We start from the raw sequence: 19,977 nt of genomic DNA, 5'->3' as shown, positions 1-19,977 counted from the left end.
TTGAAGGGCCGAGAGACGGACAAGATGAAGTGGAGTTCTGGCCCCCTGACTAGGTTGTTTGAAACTGCCATCAGTACGGAATGGTGCCTGAATGGGATCACCGTGGTGGATATGGAAGAGAGGGCATGGAATCCTCTTGTTCAGATCTATCTTTCCTGCCTAATTGCTAAACTGTCTTCAGTTTGAGACAGGTTAAGGAAATGGCTGAAGGAAAAATATCTTTATTTTCCCTTACAATAAGTTTGCTGATCAAAATCAGAGAGCTGTTTGTAGCTTAAAAGGAAATAGATGGATTCTTCTGTGTTAAATTAAACAGCTGTCAGGGTTCCAAGGAACACCCCCAACGAAATAAAGCTCTGAGGCTTGAGGTTCCTCAAAGTTCCAATTTATTAGAGATGTCATGTTGGCATAGCTGGGAAAACCCGAAACTGAAAGCTTCCAGGTTTTCCACACTCAGTTGAGAGTTCACAGCCCTGCCCCCACCCACAAGTTCATCACATTGTCCAATCAACTCTTCACACTCAATTGGATACAATCTTCAGGCAGTCTACATCAGATGCAGGATGTCCTTGAATACGGAATGTTGTTATGACTAACTTTCTACCGCTCCAACAACAACCCCCTCCCAACTTCCCCAGCTAAAATATGTGGCTAAAATATGTAGTTAAGAAGCAAGAAAGAAAATTGCCTTCCAAAACTGACAACAGCTTTAAATTTTAATTTTGGCATTGGATTTAACAATAAGCCTTTCCTAAGTTTTGGAAGCAGATTGGGCATAGGTGATCTCTGTCGATAGAAAGTAAAAATGGCCCCAGCTGCAACTTTTTTTTGGGGGGGGGAGCTCCTTGCAGTCCCAGATTCAACTCTGGCCATAGGTCAGTGGGTCTGTCACTCAAGAATCTGTAGAGTGAATGTTCAAATAAAAGAATGAACATAGTTGATAATTTGATCAGAAAGTGATAGCTCTGACCACAGGCTACCCTGTATACCCCCCACCTCCCTGCATTTATTTATAAAATTTATTGGCCACCCATCTTACCCTAGGGCAGGGTTCTGCAAACTTGGCTCTTTTAAGACTTGTGGACTTCAACAAGTCTTAACAAGTCCACAGGTCTTAAAAAGAGCCAAGTTTGCAGATCCCTGGCCTAGGGTAACTCTGGGTGGCTTACAGTTACATATACAGTTAAAACATAAAAAGTTAAAAACAAACATTAAAACCAAAGACACATGGGGAGGGGGAGGGCAGAGTTGGGGGGGAGGCAGGATCTGTTATTACTTGACAACCAGCTCCAATGTGCTACTCCCCCACTGGTCCCCCCAGCCGACTGGCACAACCATGTCTTTAGGCCCTTCGAGAAAGAGAAGAGGGTTGGGGCCACCCTCACATCAAGGGGTCCAGATGTTCCAGAGGGCAGGACCATCAGCAGAGGAGGCCCTCCTCCTGGGCCCCACCAGCCGGAATAAAGGGCTGAAGGGACCCACGGCATGCCTCCTCTCCTGACACGAGTGGGACAGGCCAATCCCAGTGAGGCAAGATGGTCCCTCAAGTAACCTGGACCCCTGCCATGAAGGGCTTTAAAGGGGATCACCAACACCTTGAATTGCATCCGGTAACCGTGCAGCTCGCAGAGCAGTGGTGTTCCAGGAGTCATTCTTGGGGTGGGGGTGGGGGGCAGAACTACCCATGCTGCCACACTCTGCACCAGCTGAAATTGCTAACTGAAATCAATTTTCAGTAGAGAAAACCAAGATTTCACTGCTTCATATAATGTAAAACTGTTAAAATGTTGCTTTAATTTTTTATTTTGTATAGTATTGGGGGAAATTGTTTTAAGATCTGGGAATTTAGAATGGCGTTTTTGGAAGGTGATTCCCCCCCCCACCGCATTCCAACGAAGGAGCAACCAACTTTCTGAGTCAATGATGTGATTGTTTTCCTAGGAGGCAAACTGCAAGAATCACCGTGTGAACCGTGTGGTCTTCTTAGGGAACATCAAGAAGCTTCTAACAACTGGTGTGTCGCGCTGGAACACCAGGCAGATTGCTCTCTGGGATCAGGTTAGGAGAATAATCGCACGTTTGCGCATGCATGTGCAAGGTGCTAAGGTCCAACAAACAAAACAAAATCTCCTTTTACAACATCATTGAAGAGAAAGATTTCTGGTGGCCGTTTTCTTAGTTCACCAACAGAATTTTGAAAAAAGGGTGAGCTCAGGGTAGCAGCAGCCAGAAGCATTTCCTGCAAATGATTTTAGCTTTTCCCCATTTGGGTTGTAGCTCAATATATTAAGGAGTGCAATGGCTGATGGGGTTAGAACACTGGACTGATGAACAGCAGCCTCATGTTTGAGACCCGTTGCTGTGGAGGAGCAGGTTGAACTCCCATCACATGTTCCAGCTCCTGTCGACCCAGCAGTAGATAACTTCACAGGGTCAATTTCACAGGGATATGAAAGGGTTTGGTGTCCCCTGGGTCAGGGGTCTCCAACCTTGGTCCCTTTAAGACTTGTGGATTTCAACTCCCAGAGTTCCTCAGCCAGCTTTGCTTTGCTGGCTGAGGGATTCTGGGAGTTGAAGTCCACAAGTCTTAAAGGGACCAAGGTTGGAGACCCCTGCCCTGGGTAACAGTGATGTCACCGGTAAATCCTTCCTTTCGCTATGGAAGAACTTCTATGTTTCTGACACAGAAGTATTCGTAATAACTTAATATTTTGTGTGAGCTTAGCAGTTTGAAAATCACGATGCTGTGGCTCTATGTGTGTATGAACTTCATTTTATGAGTTAGTCAACTAACCCATAATTAAGCAAGGCATAGTTTATGGCAGTGTATGAGATCAGCTAATATGCTGAAGGTGCTGTGGAAATAAATAATAGTTTAGTTTATTTATCATATTTATATAGCTGCCCATGTCAAAATATGGGCTGTATACAATAAAAAAACAATTAAAAACTAACAATTAAAAACTCAATTAAAACACAATCAAAATTATCCAGTAGTGGTGTAGTGGAGGGAATCATTGTTATGGGCAATACAGTCACCTCACTAATTCTACCCCACCCCCCGAGACCCCAGGCCTGTTGACACAACCATGTTTTAATGGATTCCTGAAGGATATCGGGGATGGAGCCAGTTTTCACCTGAGGGAGGCTGATGTTCCACAGAGCAGGTCCCATGGCAGACAAGGCCCAGGTCCTGAGTCCCGCCAGGTGTAACTTCAACCGATAGGATCCACAGCATACCTCTTCTGCTGGACCTGATGGGACAGAGGTGTAATCAGATGGAGGGGTTCCCTCAAATGACCTGTCCCATACCATGAAGGGTTTCATAACCACCACCTTGATTTTAACCTGGAAGCAAACTGACGGCCAGGGCAGCTCATGGAGAAGAGGTGCAACGCGCCATTCTAGAGACACACTAACTGCCCATGCCGGAACAATTTGCACCAGCTGAAGCTTCCAAAAACCTTCCAAGGACTTAATATGGTCTTTGGGTTTAGCATTTGTTTTGAAAGTTGCACCATTTGCAGACAAGCTGACAAAATATTTTGCATTCCCCCAGGAGGATCTATCCATGCCACTGAAAGAGGAAGAGATTGATGGATTATCGGGCCTTCTTTTCCCATTCTATGATGCTGACACCCACATGTTGTACCTGGCTGGCAAGGTACATGAGGCTAGCTTCTGAGCATGAATGCTTGCACTGCAGAGAGCATATGGTACTCTGCAAATATTCTATACTGTCCAGATTTGCTGGGAGGGAAGCATGCAAATACACATTTATAACCACTCGAAACTGTAGTCATTCATCTAGAACTGGAGACAAGGACCAAAAACTAAGTGCAAAGACCTCATGTGAAATTTTAATCTATTTAGACAGAGGACTATCTTGGTCACTTGGGGGTACCAGGTTGTCCATCCCTGATCTAATGGGTCAATATTTAAATATGGTTTATATTTTGAAATTATTTACATGTGTTCTTAGAATTAGTTTTGTTGAAATTCATGCAACTTGTTTTCTCTGCCTTAAAGTCTTGAGGGAAGAGGCAAACTGCTTTGAGCAGATCCAGGAGAAGTAAGTTAGATGAAACTAATAAGATCATGTAAGGTGTGTAAAAACCAAGAAAGACCAATTCATGGGTGCTCAATCTTGGCCAGTTCAGCAAATTGTGGGTAGAGTTAGATGTGTTGGAGGGAGTTCTTGCTTTGGTGGGCTGACTTGTTATTTACTTCATTCTGTTGATGCTCAGGGAACTGTTTCAGAGAAATATCCACAATTTCCATAATTTAATAACATTACATTTGTTTGCCATCCATCTCACTGCAAGACAACGTAAATGGAAGGAATGTGCCTTTGGTCTGGAAAGACAGAGAAGTGAGGACCTTCCCCACTAAGTGGAATAATGTAACCCATCTGGATCTGAGTCTTCCTCAAAGCGAAGTTGGGCTTTAAAAGCAGAGATCAGAAATATGCATGGGCCACCCTCTGTTTTCTGAAAGGCATAACATTGGATTGATTCTAGCCTGGTTAGTGATAAAAAACACTTCTTTAAGTACTTTTGAGGGATAGTAACTTCTTATCACTCAGTCTTAGTTTTTCTGTCCTAAAATGAAATACCTCACAAAACTTCTGTGAGGAAAAATGACGTTCTAAAGGAAGCTGCTATAAACCTGGTGACAATATTGACCAATGAATGTCTGATTGTGAGTTCAAAAAAAAAAAATGTGTTCCAGCCTTTGGATTCTCCACAGTTCTTCATTTCAAACAGCAGAGTGTGAGAGCACACACAAGCTTGTGACATCTTTTCTGCCACTGTCCCAATAATGGTCTTATCTGATTACAGATGTCGTCTTCTCACAATCCAACAGATCTATTTTTTCCTCATAAATGTATTCCTAATATTCAGAGGGTGCCTCTGATTTATTTCTCCTCTTCTTGCCTCTCCTCCCTCAGGGAGATGGGAATATCCGATACTATGAAATCAGCACGGAGAAGCCATACCTGACCTACCTAATGGAGTTCCGTTCTCCAGCCCCACAGAAAGGCCTTGGTAAGGGGTGCTTATTGTCTGTGGAGACGTCTAAAAGAAAAGATTGAGATACAGAGGAAAATCATCCAGGGCCCTTCTGCTACAGCTCCACAAAGTTCCCGTTCCTCTGAAGAAAAGAATATCTATAGCTCAGGGTTGAACTGTGGAGTTCCTGGTGCTCACTTGCACGGATGAAGTTACCTAATTGGGTAATGAATCATCTGCAAGCAAAGAACCAAGCTCGGAGAGCATCAAGGACTCCACAGTCTCCTTCTTCCGTCACAATATATTTCACCAAAGTCATTCCAAGCTCCTGTTCTTTTAGACGGTGTTTTTCTTCTCTCTCGCCATGTTTTCCCAGTTTAGCTTTCCAGTCTTCATCTTTCCTGGCTTTATACCCACTTCCTTCCCTCCCCAACGGGTTTGGCAACTCTCAAGATTTCCTTTCACTGCTGTTCCTTTTCCTCCTTGAGCAGAAGGTTCAGGAATAGAAGAACAATAATTCAGCCAATGCAGGAGATGGAGAGGCAGAGCCTGGGGGTGAAATCAAGAGAGAAATAAGCCTAAAGTCATTACGTGGCCACAAACAATCCAAGTCCAGCCCCTCTTGAATCCCACTAACGCTTCTCCAGCACCAGTGCTGTGGTTTTGGTTGACTAGATCCTTGTGTACAGGCATGAGCAAGAAATCAGCTTAACTGGAACTTAATGCTTAGTCCTGATACTTTATGCCTGACAGTCAGCAACTGAATAGAATCGGTCATCCCAGTTCCCGTTCAAAAGTAAGGGAGCACCGACTGACAGTAGGAGAAAAACTGCAGAGAATTATTTTGGGGCTGCTGTGATGTCAGATCAAAAGTTGTTCTTACAACTTAGGCAGGAAATTTTTTTTTTTAAATTTTACACATGCAGGAGTAATGCCGAAGCATGGCCTGGATGTCTCTGCATGTGAGGTGTTTCGGTTTTACAAGCTCGTCACACTGAAGGGATTAATTGAGCCGATCTCTATGATTGTACCCAGGAGGGTGAGTAATTAGACCGGGTCTTTTCTGCTTCCAGCTGTGAGCCCAGGGGTGTCTGCAGAGGGTGTGTGTGTGTGTGTGTGTGTGATCAAATAAGGAAAGATGGCAACTGCATCATTTTAATCTATTTTTACCGTATATACTCGAATATAAGCCGATCCGAGTATAAGCCGAGGTCCCCAATTTTACCCCAAAAAACTGGGGTAAACTGGGGACTCGAGTATAAGCCGAGGGTGGGAAATGAGGCAGCTACCGGTCGGGGAAACCCTCCCTCCCTCAGCCGAGAAGGCTGGCGGCTCCCCCGCCCCGCCCTCTCACTGCACCAGCAGGGCTTCCCCGCGCTAATGCAAAAGCCCGCCAAGTTTGCGCCATCCGGTATAATGTGAAAAAAAGAAGAAAAAAAAAAACTCGAGTATAAGCCGAGGGGACGTTTTTCAGCACAAAAAACGTGCTGAAAAACTCGGCTTATACTCGAGTATATACGGTATGTTATTTTAAATTATTCTTGTTTTCTGGGTTTGGTCTGCTTATTATTTATTTATTAAAAGTATAAGCCACCCATCTCACTGATAAGGTGACTGTTATCTACCCATGGGTACCTTAAGGGATAAATTGAATTCCAGGTAGTCCTCGACTTATAACCGTTCATTTAATGACTGCTACAGTTACTAAGTTACAACAGTAGTGAAAAAAATGTGACCGTTTTTCACACATACGACCGTTGCAGCAGGTCATGTGATCATGTGATCAAAATTCAGATGCTTGGCAACTGACTCATATTTATGACGGTCGCAGTGTCCTGAGGTCACACAAGCCCCTTTTGCGACCTTCTGTCAAACAAACTCAATGGGGAAGACGGGTTTACTTAACATCCGTGTTACTGACTTAACAACCGCAGTGTTTAACAACTGTGGCAAGAAAGGTCATAAAATGAGTCAAAGTTTACTTAACAACTGTCTCATTTAGCAACAGAAATTGTGGCTGTAAGTTGAGGACTACCTGTATTGCTCTGAGGTATAAAAACCATACATCCGTATGAAAATGCAGACCACATTCACAGTGATCGATCCAGCTGAGTCAAATTTGACAGCAAATTCCATAGAATTCAATGGGGCAATGCTGAAATATAAAACTAAGTTTGCAGTGAAAAATGGCCCTTAAAACTTAAGGTATTGTGCCACTGTAGCTCGGGCAGGTTTTGTGCTTTATATCAGGGGTCTCCAACCTTAGTTACTTTAAGGTTTGTGGACTTCAACTCCCAGCTTTGCTGGCTGAGGAACTCTGGGAGTTGAAGTCCACAAGCCTTAAAGTTACTAAGGTTGGAGACCCCTGTTTTATACAGAAACTGAGGACATGTTGCCCAATTACTTTTTATTGAAAATATGCAGGTCAGTTCCATCTTTGGATCATTTTTCTTCCTGCTCTACAAACCCAAATATCATCTTGATTTCTACTTTAGATTATAAATAAAGGGAGTTGTCAATTTACCCCCTGCTCATAGCGGGAGGGAAGGGCGAAAGACTAGCAATGCCCATTGTCCTCTGCTTCCTATTCCTCTTGCTCATCAGTATCTTCATTGTCAATGACTCTTTATGTATCCAGAGCTGAGCCTGATTGAGCAATGAAGAAAACGGATCAAGCAAGCAAACTGTTGCACATCTTGCATAAAACTTGACAAAATTGGGCCACACTTAAGTAAAAAGAATCATTTGAATCTGAAAGTAAAAGTTATATATAAAATGGATCAGAGTGATTGGGATATTTAATTGGGGTGTGGGATTAATAATACTGCTAATAGGCATAGAATACTGCTCAAAGTAGAAGAGAATAATAGAGTATTGCTCATAATAGAACAGTACAAGGCCTCCTTGAAGGTACCTGGGATCCGCTTGAAAGCCAACGTCCTTGAAGGTTGCTTGATTACCTTCTCTAGCACAGGAGTGTCAAAGTCAATTTCATTGAAGGCTGCATCAGGGTTGTGTTTGACCTTGGGGTGTGTGGCCAGGATGGGTGTGACCAAAGTGGGCATGGCCAGCTCGACATCACTCATCGAGGCTCTGTTTTCAGCCATGTTGGCCTCCTGCAGCCCTCTACCAGTGAAAACTGGCTCCCCGGGCTCCGTTTTCACTAGCAGAGGGTGGCAGGAGGCCATCACAGCCAAAAATGGAGGCCAGGCGGGCCGCACGCAACCTCCCCGAGCTCCAATTTTGCTGGCAGAGGGCTGCAGGAGGCCATCGTGGCTGAAAATGTAGCCTGGGAGGGCCACACGTGGCCTTCCCGAGCTCCATTTTTGTTGGCAGAGGCACCATGGGCTGGTCCGTTGTTTCCACGGTGGCTCTGCGGGCCAGATCTAAGCACTCCACAGGCCAGGTCCGGCCCTCTGGCCTTGAGTTTGACACCCTTGCTCTAGCATGTCCACTTGAGTTAAGGAAACACTCGGAAGTTCCAACTGTTTGTGCATCAGAAAGGGCCTAGGGAGTTGGACTTGCCCAGGAGAAAAGGAGCTTAGTACAATCTTTAAAATGTATATCCAGGCACCGGATTTAATCTTTCTAATGATAGTCAAATTGCTATGCCTGAGAATATTTGAATGCACACTTCTTCCTAAATGTCTGTCTGGGGAAAAAATAACCAAACCTACCCACCACAATGAAATGGCTCTAGCTCAGGGGTCTCCAAACTTGGCAACTTTAAGCCTAGAGGACTTCAATTCCCAGAATCCCCCAGCCAGCAAAGCTGGCTGGGGAATTCTGGGAATTGAAGTCCACCAGGCTTAAAGTTGCCAAGGTTGGAGACCCCTGCTCTAGCTTGTTCCTCTCGGAATGGGATTGCCTCTGTAGGAGACATGGCCATTCCTTTTGGGTTTATTAATCCTCATTGCAAATCTCTTTTGGGTTTTAACCTGGCAAATGGGAACCAGCTCAGGGTTTCAGACAAGCTGTTTCTCTTCTTTCTGATTTAGTCTGAAACATACCAGGAAGATATCTACCCAATGACTCCGGGTCCAGAACCTGCCCTCACCCCAGACGAATGGCTGAGTGGAATGAATAGGGGTGAGCATGTTGGCACCTCCAGATGACCTTCTGGCCTTTGCCTCATCACGCATAACCTGAACTGACCCATCTTGCATGGAATTGCCAAGGCTTTGGAAAGATTCTAGGGTCAACTGCACTAAAAAAAAAAAATAGTTCCAGATTTGTCAAAAGTTTGAAATCAAAAGGCTGATATCCCTCTATAAGTCTTTTAATATCCTATGTCAATACCTGTTCAAGATAAGAGTTAAAGAATAGGAGAAATTTCCTGAAAGGGAAGAACAATTAATTGAATCAGTGGAACAGGTTAGAGGTTTCCAAGAAAAGATTGGCAGCCACTTGCTGGGATGGTGTAAGGTCTCCTGCCTTGGGCAGTGGGTTACAAAAGACCTCCAAGGCCCCTTCTAGCCCTATGATTCTGACTCTATGGATATTGCACTTCCTTCAATTACTGCTGAAATTAGGTCAATGACATAGAGGCAGATCTTTTCTGCAGTGGTACCCACGTTCTAGAATGGTGTCCTCTCCACAGAACAGCCCAACATCCTGAAAAGCACACCACTTTTCACCATGCTCAGCTATTATTTTACTAACATTTCTATTTTAATGGGTTGCTTTTTTAAAAAAAAATAATCCTGGGATGGTTGATAAGGCCCTTCCTGGTCGTATAATTTCATTTTATGGTGTTGGACTTCCTGAGCGAGAAAAAAGCAGGATTATAGCTCGGTGATTCTGCCGTGTGCACCACAAACAGTTGCTCAAAGTGGAGGTAGTGGAGAGGCTTGGATGTAAAAGCCTGTTCAAACTTTATTCCCTTGGCTCTCTGACCCTGTTGCTACAGCAAATTGACATCTGTCACAGAGAGGGACAAAGGGATCCAAGAAAGGGGAGTAGAGATGTGGCAGTGATGTTGCACTGTCCATCTCCTTCCTAGGGACAGAGCAACATCACAGGCCTGCACAAAGGGCTGGAATGCATGCCACAACACCATATAAGGCTACCGAGAAAGATGCAACTGGCTAATAAAATCTGGGGATGAACCTCAGGTAATTTATTGGTCAAGTCCAGAAACAGACATCCTTAGCTATTTCCTGAAGCCCTTGAGCAGTGTTTCTCATCTTGGCAGCTTGAAGATGCGTGGACATCAACTCCCAGAGATGATTTGGGAATTCTAGGAATTGAAGCCCATACTTCTTCAAGCTGCTGAGGTTGAGAAATACTGCAGTAGAATCCTGCTTCCATCTTGGATGGGTCCATTTGAATGCCAGATGTGGAAAACTGCTATGCTAGAAAAATCTGCCAGCACCTTGTCAAAGTCACATTTCTCCAGGTTTAGGTAGCTATTCTAACATAGGCAGGGCATGCATCTAGAGGTGTCAAAAATACATCAGAAAATTGGCCAAGTAAATAATGAGTAAATAGCATGATATTTCAGATTATGTCATTCAGAAAAGGCTAGAGCAAAAGTACACCACTTACATATGAGCCAGCACTGTGATGCAGCTGCCAAAAAAGCCAATGCAGTCCTACATCAACAGAGGGATAGTGTCAAGATTACAAGAAGGGTGAGAACCGGTCTATATCAGGGATCTCCAACCTTGGCAATTTTAAGACTTGTGGACTTCAACTGGCAGAATCCCTCAGCCAGCAAAGCTGGTCTAGACCGTACTAGTGAGGCCACACTTCGAATACTGCATCCAGTTCTGGTCACCACAGAAAGGATGCTAAGACCCTAGATAGAATGTAGAGAAGAGCAAGAAAGATAATAAGAGGTCTGGAGGCTAAACCGTATGATGAACAGTTAAGGGAATTATATAGGTCTAACCTCACAAGAACTGGAAATAATATAGTCGGAAAATGAACTGGTTCATCTTATCAGAAGGGCTTCAAACTAAAATTGGGGGAGGGGGCAATCTTCAAAACCTTTAGAGCCTAATTCCGAGCAAGAACTACTAGATAACCAATCATATAAGGAGGTAGAGAGAAAAGAGAAAGAAGAAGAAAAGGAAAAACACAATGAAGTAGAGAGCGATGGAAAGGATGGGAAATCCATTTACAAAATAGGAGATATAACAAACATATCCAAAAATATAAGAAGTATACCCAAGACCCCCAAAGGACTTAAATGCCTATACACAGATGCTCAAAGTCTAGGGAACAAACGGTGAACTTGAAGTACTAGTACATGAAGGTAGATACGATATAGTTGCGATTACTGAAACGTGGGATGAAACTCATGACTGGAATGTACTGATGGAAGGATACAAACTATTCAAAAGAAACAGACCTAACAAAAGAGAGTGGAGTTGCATTATAAGTAAGAAATTACTACATCTCTACAGAAATACATTAAAACCAAGGGTGAAAGCCTCCAAGAATCCATATGGGTTTTCCATAAAAGGAAAAAAGAATGGCACTGCTATAGGCCATCCAACCAAGCAGAAGAAAGAGACAAACTTTTTGCTAAACAATTAACAAATAACAAAGGAAACATACCACAGTAGTAATGGGAGACTTTAACTACCGTGATATCAACTGAGAGACAAATTCTAAAGCAAGTGGGAGATCGAACAGATTCTTAACCAGCCTAGGTGACAATCTTGTCATTTAAAAGGTAGAGGAGGGAACTAGAGGAAAAGCTATACTAGACTCAATTCTTACTAATACAGAAGAAGTGATAGAGGGAGTTGAAGTCACCAGAACTTTGGGCGAGAATGACCATGTCATATTGGAACTGAATATGATGCAATCACCAGCAATAGAACATAATCCAGCCAGTGTCTTAAACTTCAAAAGAGTTGATTTTAAAAAACTCAGAGAGAGCCTAAGAAAAATTCCATGGATGAAATCCTAAAGGTGAAAACAACTCAAAAAGCATGAGAAACTCTGAAAAATATGGTCATAAAAGCCCAGTCCAACACAATACCACTGAAAAATAAAAACAAGAAATCCAAGAAGAAACCAGCGTAGTTGCACAAAGATCTCTCTGATAAACTGAAAGACAGAAAGGACAAGTATTGTACAAAAAATGAAAAGAAGTACACATAACTAAGGCAGGGTATAGGCAGATAGCCTGAATCTGCAAAGATGAAGTCAGGAAAGCAAAGGCTCAGAATGAACAAAGACTTGCAACAAAAGTCAAAGATAATTTTTAAAAAGTTTATTTCAACATATGAATAACAAGAAAAAAAGTCAAGGAAACAATTGGTCCATTAAGGGAGAAGATGGCAAGGAAGTAACAGGCAGAAGAGAGAAAGAAGAGCTGCTTAACTCATTCTTTGCATCAGTCTTCATGTAAAAAGAAACTATAGCCCAACCTACCAAAAACCTAACTGTAAAAGACAGAGTAGAAATAAAAATTAAAACAAGCAAGAAAATGGTTAGAAAACACCTGTCTGATCTTGATGAATATAAATTACTGGGACCTGACAGATTACATCCCAGAGTTCTGAAGGAGCTGGCAGATGGTAGCTCAGAAACATTGTACTATATCTTTCAAAAATCCTGGAACACCAGGGAATTACCTAAGGATTGGAAAAGAGCTGATGTGGTTCCCATCTTCAAAAAAGGAAGGAAAAAACAGACCCAGGAAACTACAACCAATCAGCCTAAAATCAATATCTGGGAAGATACTGGAAACGATAATAAAAAAATAGGTCTGCGAACATCTAGAAACAAATAAAGTTATAAAAGCCAGCACAGGTTTGTTAAAATTAGATCATGCCAAACCAATCTTATTTCATTCTTTGACAAAGTGAACTAAATTAGTAGACCAGCAAAATGTTTTGGACATAGTATATTTAGACTTCAACAAGGCATTTGGCAAAGTAGATCACAACCTACTTCTTGGTAAACTAGAAAAAAGTGGGATAGATAGCTTCACCACCAGATAGATTTGTAACTGGCTGACAAACCATACTCAAAGAGTAGTCCTTAATGGTACTACATCTACGTGGAAGGAAGGAAGCAGTGGGGTACCACAGGTTTCCCTCTTAGGCGCAGTACCCTTCAATATCTTCATAAATGACTTAGATGAGGGACTAGAAGGGGAACTCATCAAATGGCAGGAATAGCCAACAGCCCAGGAGACAAGCTCAGGATCCAAAAAGACTTGAACAACGGGCTCTATCCAACAATATGAAATTTAATGTGAAGAAAAGCAAGGTTTTACACCAAGGCAGGAAAAACCAAAGGTACAGGTACAGATTAGGTGAAACCTGGCTCAAAAACAGTAACTGTGAGAGGGACCTTGGAGTCCTACTGAACGATCACTTAAACATGAGTCAGCTGTGTGCGACAGCAGCCAAAAAAGCAAATACAATTCTGGGTCGTATAAAAAGAGGCATAGACTCAAAAATCACATGAAGTACAGCTTTATACAGCCTTAGTAAGGCCACACCTGGAATACTGCAGCCAGTTTTGGTCCCCACATTACAAAAATAAGGGCCGGAATAGCTCAGGCTGTAAGGAGCCTGTTATTAGAACACAATAGCCTGCAATTACTGCAGGTTCTAGTCCCACCAGGCCCAAGGTTGACTCAGCCTTCCATCCTTTATAAGGTAGATAAAATGAGGACCCAGATTGTTGGGGGGGCAATAAGTTGACTTTGTAAATATACAAATAGAATGAGACTATTGCCTTACACACTGTAAGCCGCCCTGAGTCTTTGGAGAAGGGCGGGATATAAATGTAAATAAATTTTTTAAAAAAACAGATGTTGAGACTTTGGAAAAAGTGCAAAGAAGAGCAACTAAGATGATCAAAGGCCTGGAGACAAAAACATATGAAGAACGGTTGCAGGATTTGGGTCTGGCTAGATTAGAGAGGAAAAGGACTAGGGAGGACATGATAACAGTATTCCAGTATTTGTGGGGCTGCCACAAAGAGGAGGGGATCGACCTATTTTCCAAAGCACCAGAGGAGAGGACAAGAAACAACGGATGGAAACTAATCAAGGAGAGAAGCAACCTGGAATTAAGGAGAAACTTCCCAACAGTGAGGACGATTAACCAGTGGAACAGCTTCTCTCCAGAAGTCGTGGCTGCTCCATCACAGGAGGCTTTTAAGAAGAGACTGGACAGTCACTTATCTGAAATGGTATAGAGTCTCCTGCTTGAGCAGGGGGCTAGACTAGAAGACCTCCAAGGTCCCTTCCAACTCTATTCTGATTCTAACAAAGAGAAGGACTAGGGATAACATGATAGCAGTCTTCCAATACTTGAGGGATTGTCACAGAGAAGAGGGGACAGCCTATTCTCCAAAGCGCCAGAAGGCAGGACAAGAAACAGTGGGTAGAAGCTCATTAAAGAGAGATCTAACCTGGAACTGAGAAAATTCCTGACCATGTTAACAGTTAATCAGTGGAACACTTTGCCTCCAGAACTTGTGGGTGATCCGTCACTGGAGGTTTTCAAGAAAAGATTGGACATCCATTTGTCAGGGAAGTTACAAGGTTTCCTTGGGCAGGGAGTTGAACTAGAAGCCCTCCAAGGTCTCTTTCAGGCCTGTGATTCTGTTTCTTTCATCTCTTCCAGGTTTCTCACCTTCCTCTGATCCAGCTGGATGATTACTTTAGCCTGGGTTGTCCCTTCTGAGGGGGGAGGGGCAATTTCAATTCTTGCTTTTCTTCAACACTCAACAGTCATAAAAAACAAATAGAATTTTAAAGATATTTTATCATGCCATTGCTTTTTATAAATAACTCACTGATGAACATACCTAAACTCTTTCCGTTATCCCGCAACAATCCTGTGACCCAAAATCACCCGTTTATAAAGGGAACTGCAGGTGGGAGGACCAAATAAATCCCTTTTTAATTATTTACCACAGACAATATTTTAGGCCAATCGACTCAGTATCTTCCCCAGCACAAGGACGATCTGCTAGTCTGGCTCTTCTGAGAACATTGCCTGGGGTGGGTAGATGTCAAACTACTCATTGTTCTGGGTAACTGAGAATGCCTGCATCCCCAAGCAACAATGATCCTGATAACAGGAGGAGCCAAGAAGAACGTGTTTGACTAGATAATATAGCACCCACGTCAGCTTCAAAATTATGGGGAATGGTGGAGTAGTTGCCACGGAGAATTGGATCTACAGGTTGATATTCCAGGAGTCATGACTTACACTCGTAAAATAATCCATTTTGAAAATAGAAGTTTTCCTCCTAATCAATGTTATGGGGTGCTGCTGCTGGCAAAAATGATAGCCATACGATTGGTGGCTCTGGTAGCTATCTTTTGAATGTTTCTATTGGTGCCCATCCTGAGGTGTGGGTTTTATATTGCTTTTCAGATCCCATATTGATGTCTTTAAAGGAAGGCTATAAGAAAGAATCCAGAGTAGTTTTTAAACCACCAATAAAAGAGAAGAAAAGTGTTGTTGTCAATGGGATAGATCTCTTGGAAAATGTGCCACCCAGAACAGAGAATGAGGTAAGAAATAGCAGCTGTGTTCTTTCCAGTCTGCAAAAGGAAATTATTGCCAGCTTCTCCATCCCATAAATCTGGGGAAGTCCCCAAAGCAGTGCCAGGACTGCAGGATCACTGCAGGTTGGTCCCCAGCAGTTCCATCCCTGTGCATGCAAAGTGAAATTTCTCAGATTCTCCTGGAAAAGGTGATCCAATCCCTTGGATCCAAAGGGGGGCCATCTCAGATCCTGCAGCACATTCGTTGCAATTGTTCCAATCCAGTCAATCTGTTGATCCTTTTCTGTTTCTTGTCTTCCACAAAGCTCCTCCGAATGTTCTTCCGGCAACAAGACGAGATCCGTCGATTTAAGGTTGAGCTTTCGCAGAAAGACATCAAAATCCGACAGCTACAGTTGGAATTGAAAAACTTGCGCAATAGTCCCCAGAACAATGGACTCTGAAGGGATTTTTTTTCTAGAGAAACTCTTTGTTTATACCCACCCTTTAATTTTACTGTCTCGACTTAACACGTGATATGAGCCAGAGACCCTGTGCCAGCACACGGGTATACCTGCTAACTGGAAGCCTCTTCTTCTGTGGTCATTGCCTAGCACTAAAAAGTTATTTGTATGGTTTAACTTGAGAACTACTGCATGAAAAGAACAAGGGACGTACATATTCCAAATTTCTCTTGATGTAAGTAGAAGCGTTTGTCATTCTTGCAAAATTATGGAATCACAAAACCCTGATTATTCCAGGGATGAAAAAGGAAAACACTGTAAGCCCAGACAAAATCAACTGAATTCATTATTACTTACCTTTGTTTTCCTGAGATGATGGGAGTGGGGGGGCTGTCGATAAACAGTGAGTGTGCAATTGGAATGCAAACTCACTACACTGAAAAGAAATCTGGAAGAAAAGCAGCTTCCCTTCTCTTGGGAACCGTCCTTGTGACCTGAGCGTTCCTTGAACCCTGCAGCCAGTGTGGGCTTTGGTGTTATTGAACACTCTGCCTGTCTGGCGCCTGCTTTGCTTGGGCATCACTCTTGGGCTGGTAGCTATAGTTTATTCTGTTGAAATATACCCAATGGGCACTGGGTAATGAATACACGCAGGTTGCATCTCTAATTGGTCTCTTCAAGAGTGGTTGCGAATGTACCCATGTATACACACACACACATGCACTCACACTCACTCACACACTTGCACAGCTACAAGAGTCCTCAAGATAAACTTGACAAAGGGAAATAGATGCTGTTAAGTGGCAAGTAGATGAAAGTCTTTGAGGGAATACAATCCAAACTATAAACCCAACACATACCGGCCTACCAGAGATCATTCTCTTGATCAAGAGTGCAAATGAAAGACCCAACGGGTGTTTCAAGTGGGGAGCAGTTAATCCGGCGAAGATTAAGCACCTTTAATGTACTACGCATAAGCAGCTTATGAGTTAGGGGTATGTTTTATTCATTTTGGTAGAAGCAGTAGACGGTAGAGCTGCATATATATTTGCTAGTAAGGCACAATGCGGAAGAGTGCCAGTCAGTCCTACACGATGTTAAACTTGACTCTCCCGTCCTGACAGATTTCAAACAGATTCATAGCTCAGGGTCTTCAAGCAGCTAATGGAGCAGTTGGCAAACAGCCAATTTGTGGCAGGAAAGGGGGCTGGTAATCCTTATTGAAGCACATCCATGAAGATGGGATTGCCGTGGCCCCTCTGCCCAAATGCAGATCTGCTTATTGAGTGAATGATCTAATTATAAGGTGTGAGGCCCTGATAGCACTTACAAAACTGCAGGCCCATTCTAATTGTTTAGCCTAAAACCCCCCATCTTTTTCAGGACAGAGTTGGCAAGCTACCTGCACAACCAAGTGCCAGTCTTTAGTATCCGACAGGGGCACTCATGGAGGTTGGGGTGTGCGGACTTCAAAATCAATATAGTGGCCAGGATGCATTAGGAAAGCTTTGCATTGATTGCACTATCACGGCCATCTTGGCTTCATTTCCAAGAAAGCTGCTGGAGCTAAACATTTTGCGTGCTACCAAAGGCAGTCACGGAACAAACAACAACAACAACAAAAAAAGGGGGGGAGGAAATTTTAAACCCAAGGTACCAGGCTAGAAACCAGGCGCTTGAATTCTAGACCTATCTTGGGCATGAAAGACAACTGGGTGACTTTGGGCCAGTCTCTTTTTCAGCTCGATCCACTTCATAGAGTTGTTATGGGGAGAGGAGGAGGGAGGAGTGTTAGGTAGTCGCTGCCTTCAGTTATTTATAAAAATAATCTCAGGATAAAATCTGAAAAACAAGATTATTAAAGAGTTCTAGTAGGCAGCATCCTGCAGAAGGGCTGGTAAGTAGGTAGGGTTCCTCCATCATAGCCATTTTGGGAGATCACCCAAAGAATGCCAGCTGCTGTTCCCACGATGGCTGAGCCAGTTCTGCCTCTGCCTTCACGCCAGGCATGCAACTTAACAAATGCCTTTCTCACTAACGGCTGGTTGGTTAGGATTTCTTGAGTCTCCCAGTCTAGAAATTCTGTTAATCCCAAAGTTGTTGTTGTCTTCAAGACTGGCCCTACATATTTTGCTGCCTGAGATAAGATTTTGCGCGAATGCTGGGCAATGTGGCAGCTCATCCCAATGGGCTGCCTTATCTGGGTTGCAAAAATGCAGATGGCACAAAATGGCATCACCGGTTCAGGGTTTTGTATCTCTGAGCTGCCATCTAGTCTCCCCAGAATTTTGCTGACCAGATCTGCTTGGCCCTTTTTGGGGGCAAAGAACAGGTTACGTTATACCCCTCTGTCCTCCCAAGATTATTCTGCATCCCCTTGCTTTCTAAATCCCCATTATTAGGACTGGGCAGATACACTTTCAAGGAAGATGCAGTTGGAAGGTAAATTTTGCAAGAGGGTCGGGCAGAAATGCCTGCCAAGTGAATAAGTACAGCACAGCTTTCAGCTTGGAGTCACCTAGATATGATGAGTACCCAGAACTTCCAGCCTGTATGGCCTGGCCAATGCATCCTGAAAACATTCAGCTGGAGAATGGCTTAATATTTAATTTCCTACTTTGCTCTCCAAAATAGGCAATAGGGTAGTTGGCTGCCTTTGCAGAAAGGGAGTGTTGTTGACTGCAGTATCTTTGCTGCCGGCTCTTCTAGCATGGCTCTTCTCTCCTTCCAGAGCCACACCCTTTTCTCCTAAATAAGAAAGTGGTCATTCTCTTTGCGGAATCCTGATCAAATGACAATGGCAACTGAGTTTCAATGCCCATTGAAGAAGTCAAGCGCCTGAAACGTTGCGTACAGTATTCTAGAGTAGCCTTGTGTTCCTGAATGAGACATTTTGTATTGGGGAGTTATTTACACACTAGCTAGAGAAGCCTGCATCCAGGGACTAGCACTGGGCCCACTTACCACACCTGCTGTCATCCATCCCACAAGAAGCAGAATGCAGCCAGGACACGTGCTAAAAGGGTGAGGAGAGGCTTAGTAAATGCAAGAGTTAAATCAGAATTTGGTACTTTTGGAAGCAGGAATACAGAATGTTGCTCCTGGACCTGCCAGCACACTTAGATGCATTAGTGATCCTCCTGGCTTCGATCCAGCTCTCACTGGCTGGGAACTACCTAAGTGGTTGGCCAATTTAAAGGGACGCATTCAAAGTATTGAAGCCATACTAGTTCTGCTCTCCCTCAACTATGGTTTGGGAATCATCCCGTTCAGATGTTGTGGGGAACATTGTGATAAGCTTTTACTCTATACAGAAGAGTGGATCTGGCAGGATCAGTTTTGTCCATAAAGAGCAGGAAAAAGCTGACCTTCGGCCTTTGCCTAGTTCAACCTCTCAGGGCTTCTGGTCCTGCCGTTTCACATTTCCCACGCCAGTATATGGACAATCACTTTCCTTGAAAATCAGAGCCAGGTTGCCAGAGATTCCACTTCGTGCACCAAAGATTTCTTTGGGATCTACCGTTCACCATACCTTTCATTCACAAGGGCAGCCAGGCAGCTGGGCTCCTTTTTCTCTTTGCATCCATTTCACGTTGTATTCTGTGCCTAACACTAATTTCCCACTGCGCCACTTCAATGTTCCCATTCGCTTATTATTTATGCCGCCCTGCAGTAGCGACAAAATAAAGCTACCCAAATAGCAAACCAGTCAGTTGTGATGTCTCCTTGCCTTCTAGGTGGGATGAGGGTGCCTTCGAACGGGCGACAGGGAGGTGGGCAGGAGAGGCTCATGGTACAAACTCTGAAACAAAGCCCAGGGTTTTTTTTTTAGAAAGCAGCGATCTAGTCTTCACAACAGAGCTTGAAGGATGGTAAACGCTGGGCGCATTTTAGCCTCTTGAATTTTCCATACCTACTCTGTGAGTAGACAAACCAAGATGGTTTCCTTAAGGGAAAGAAGCCCCTGTGGAGGGAAGTTCCCAGCTACAAGACGATCTTCCCATAGGATCTCATGGATCTACCAGAT

At 43.5% G+C, this 19,977-nt stretch overlaps 1 protein-coding gene across 1 annotated transcript in view; it reads left to right on the top strand.

Moving 5' to 3' along the window:
* CORO2B (coronin 2B) overlaps positions 1-19,658 on the top strand; it is a 104,985-nt gene extending 85,327 nt beyond the window's left edge. The window contains exons 7-13 of the mRNA XM_058156410.1: positions 1,942-2,058; positions 3,560-3,664; positions 4,952-5,048; positions 5,939-6,051; positions 9,011-9,101; positions 15,374-15,513; positions 15,813-19,658. Coding sequence (XP_058012393.1) covers positions 1,942-2,058; positions 3,560-3,664; positions 4,952-5,048; positions 5,939-6,051; positions 9,011-9,101; positions 15,374-15,513; positions 15,813-15,950 — 801 coding nt within the window. The 3' untranslated portion in view covers positions 15,951-19,658. The remainder of the gene's footprint in view (positions 1-1,941; positions 2,059-3,559; positions 3,665-4,951; positions 5,049-5,938; positions 6,052-9,010; positions 9,102-15,373; positions 15,514-15,812) is intronic.
* Positions 19,659-19,977: the final 319 nt, after the last annotated feature.

This window comes from Ahaetulla prasina, chromosome 13, assembly GCF_028640845.1.
Source record: "Ahaetulla prasina isolate Xishuangbanna chromosome 13, ASM2864084v1, whole genome shotgun sequence".
Taxonomy (NCBI): Eukaryota; Metazoa; Chordata; class Lepidosauria; order Squamata; family Colubridae; genus Ahaetulla; species Ahaetulla prasina.
This window is presented reverse-complemented; position numbering and strand designations above follow the sequence as displayed.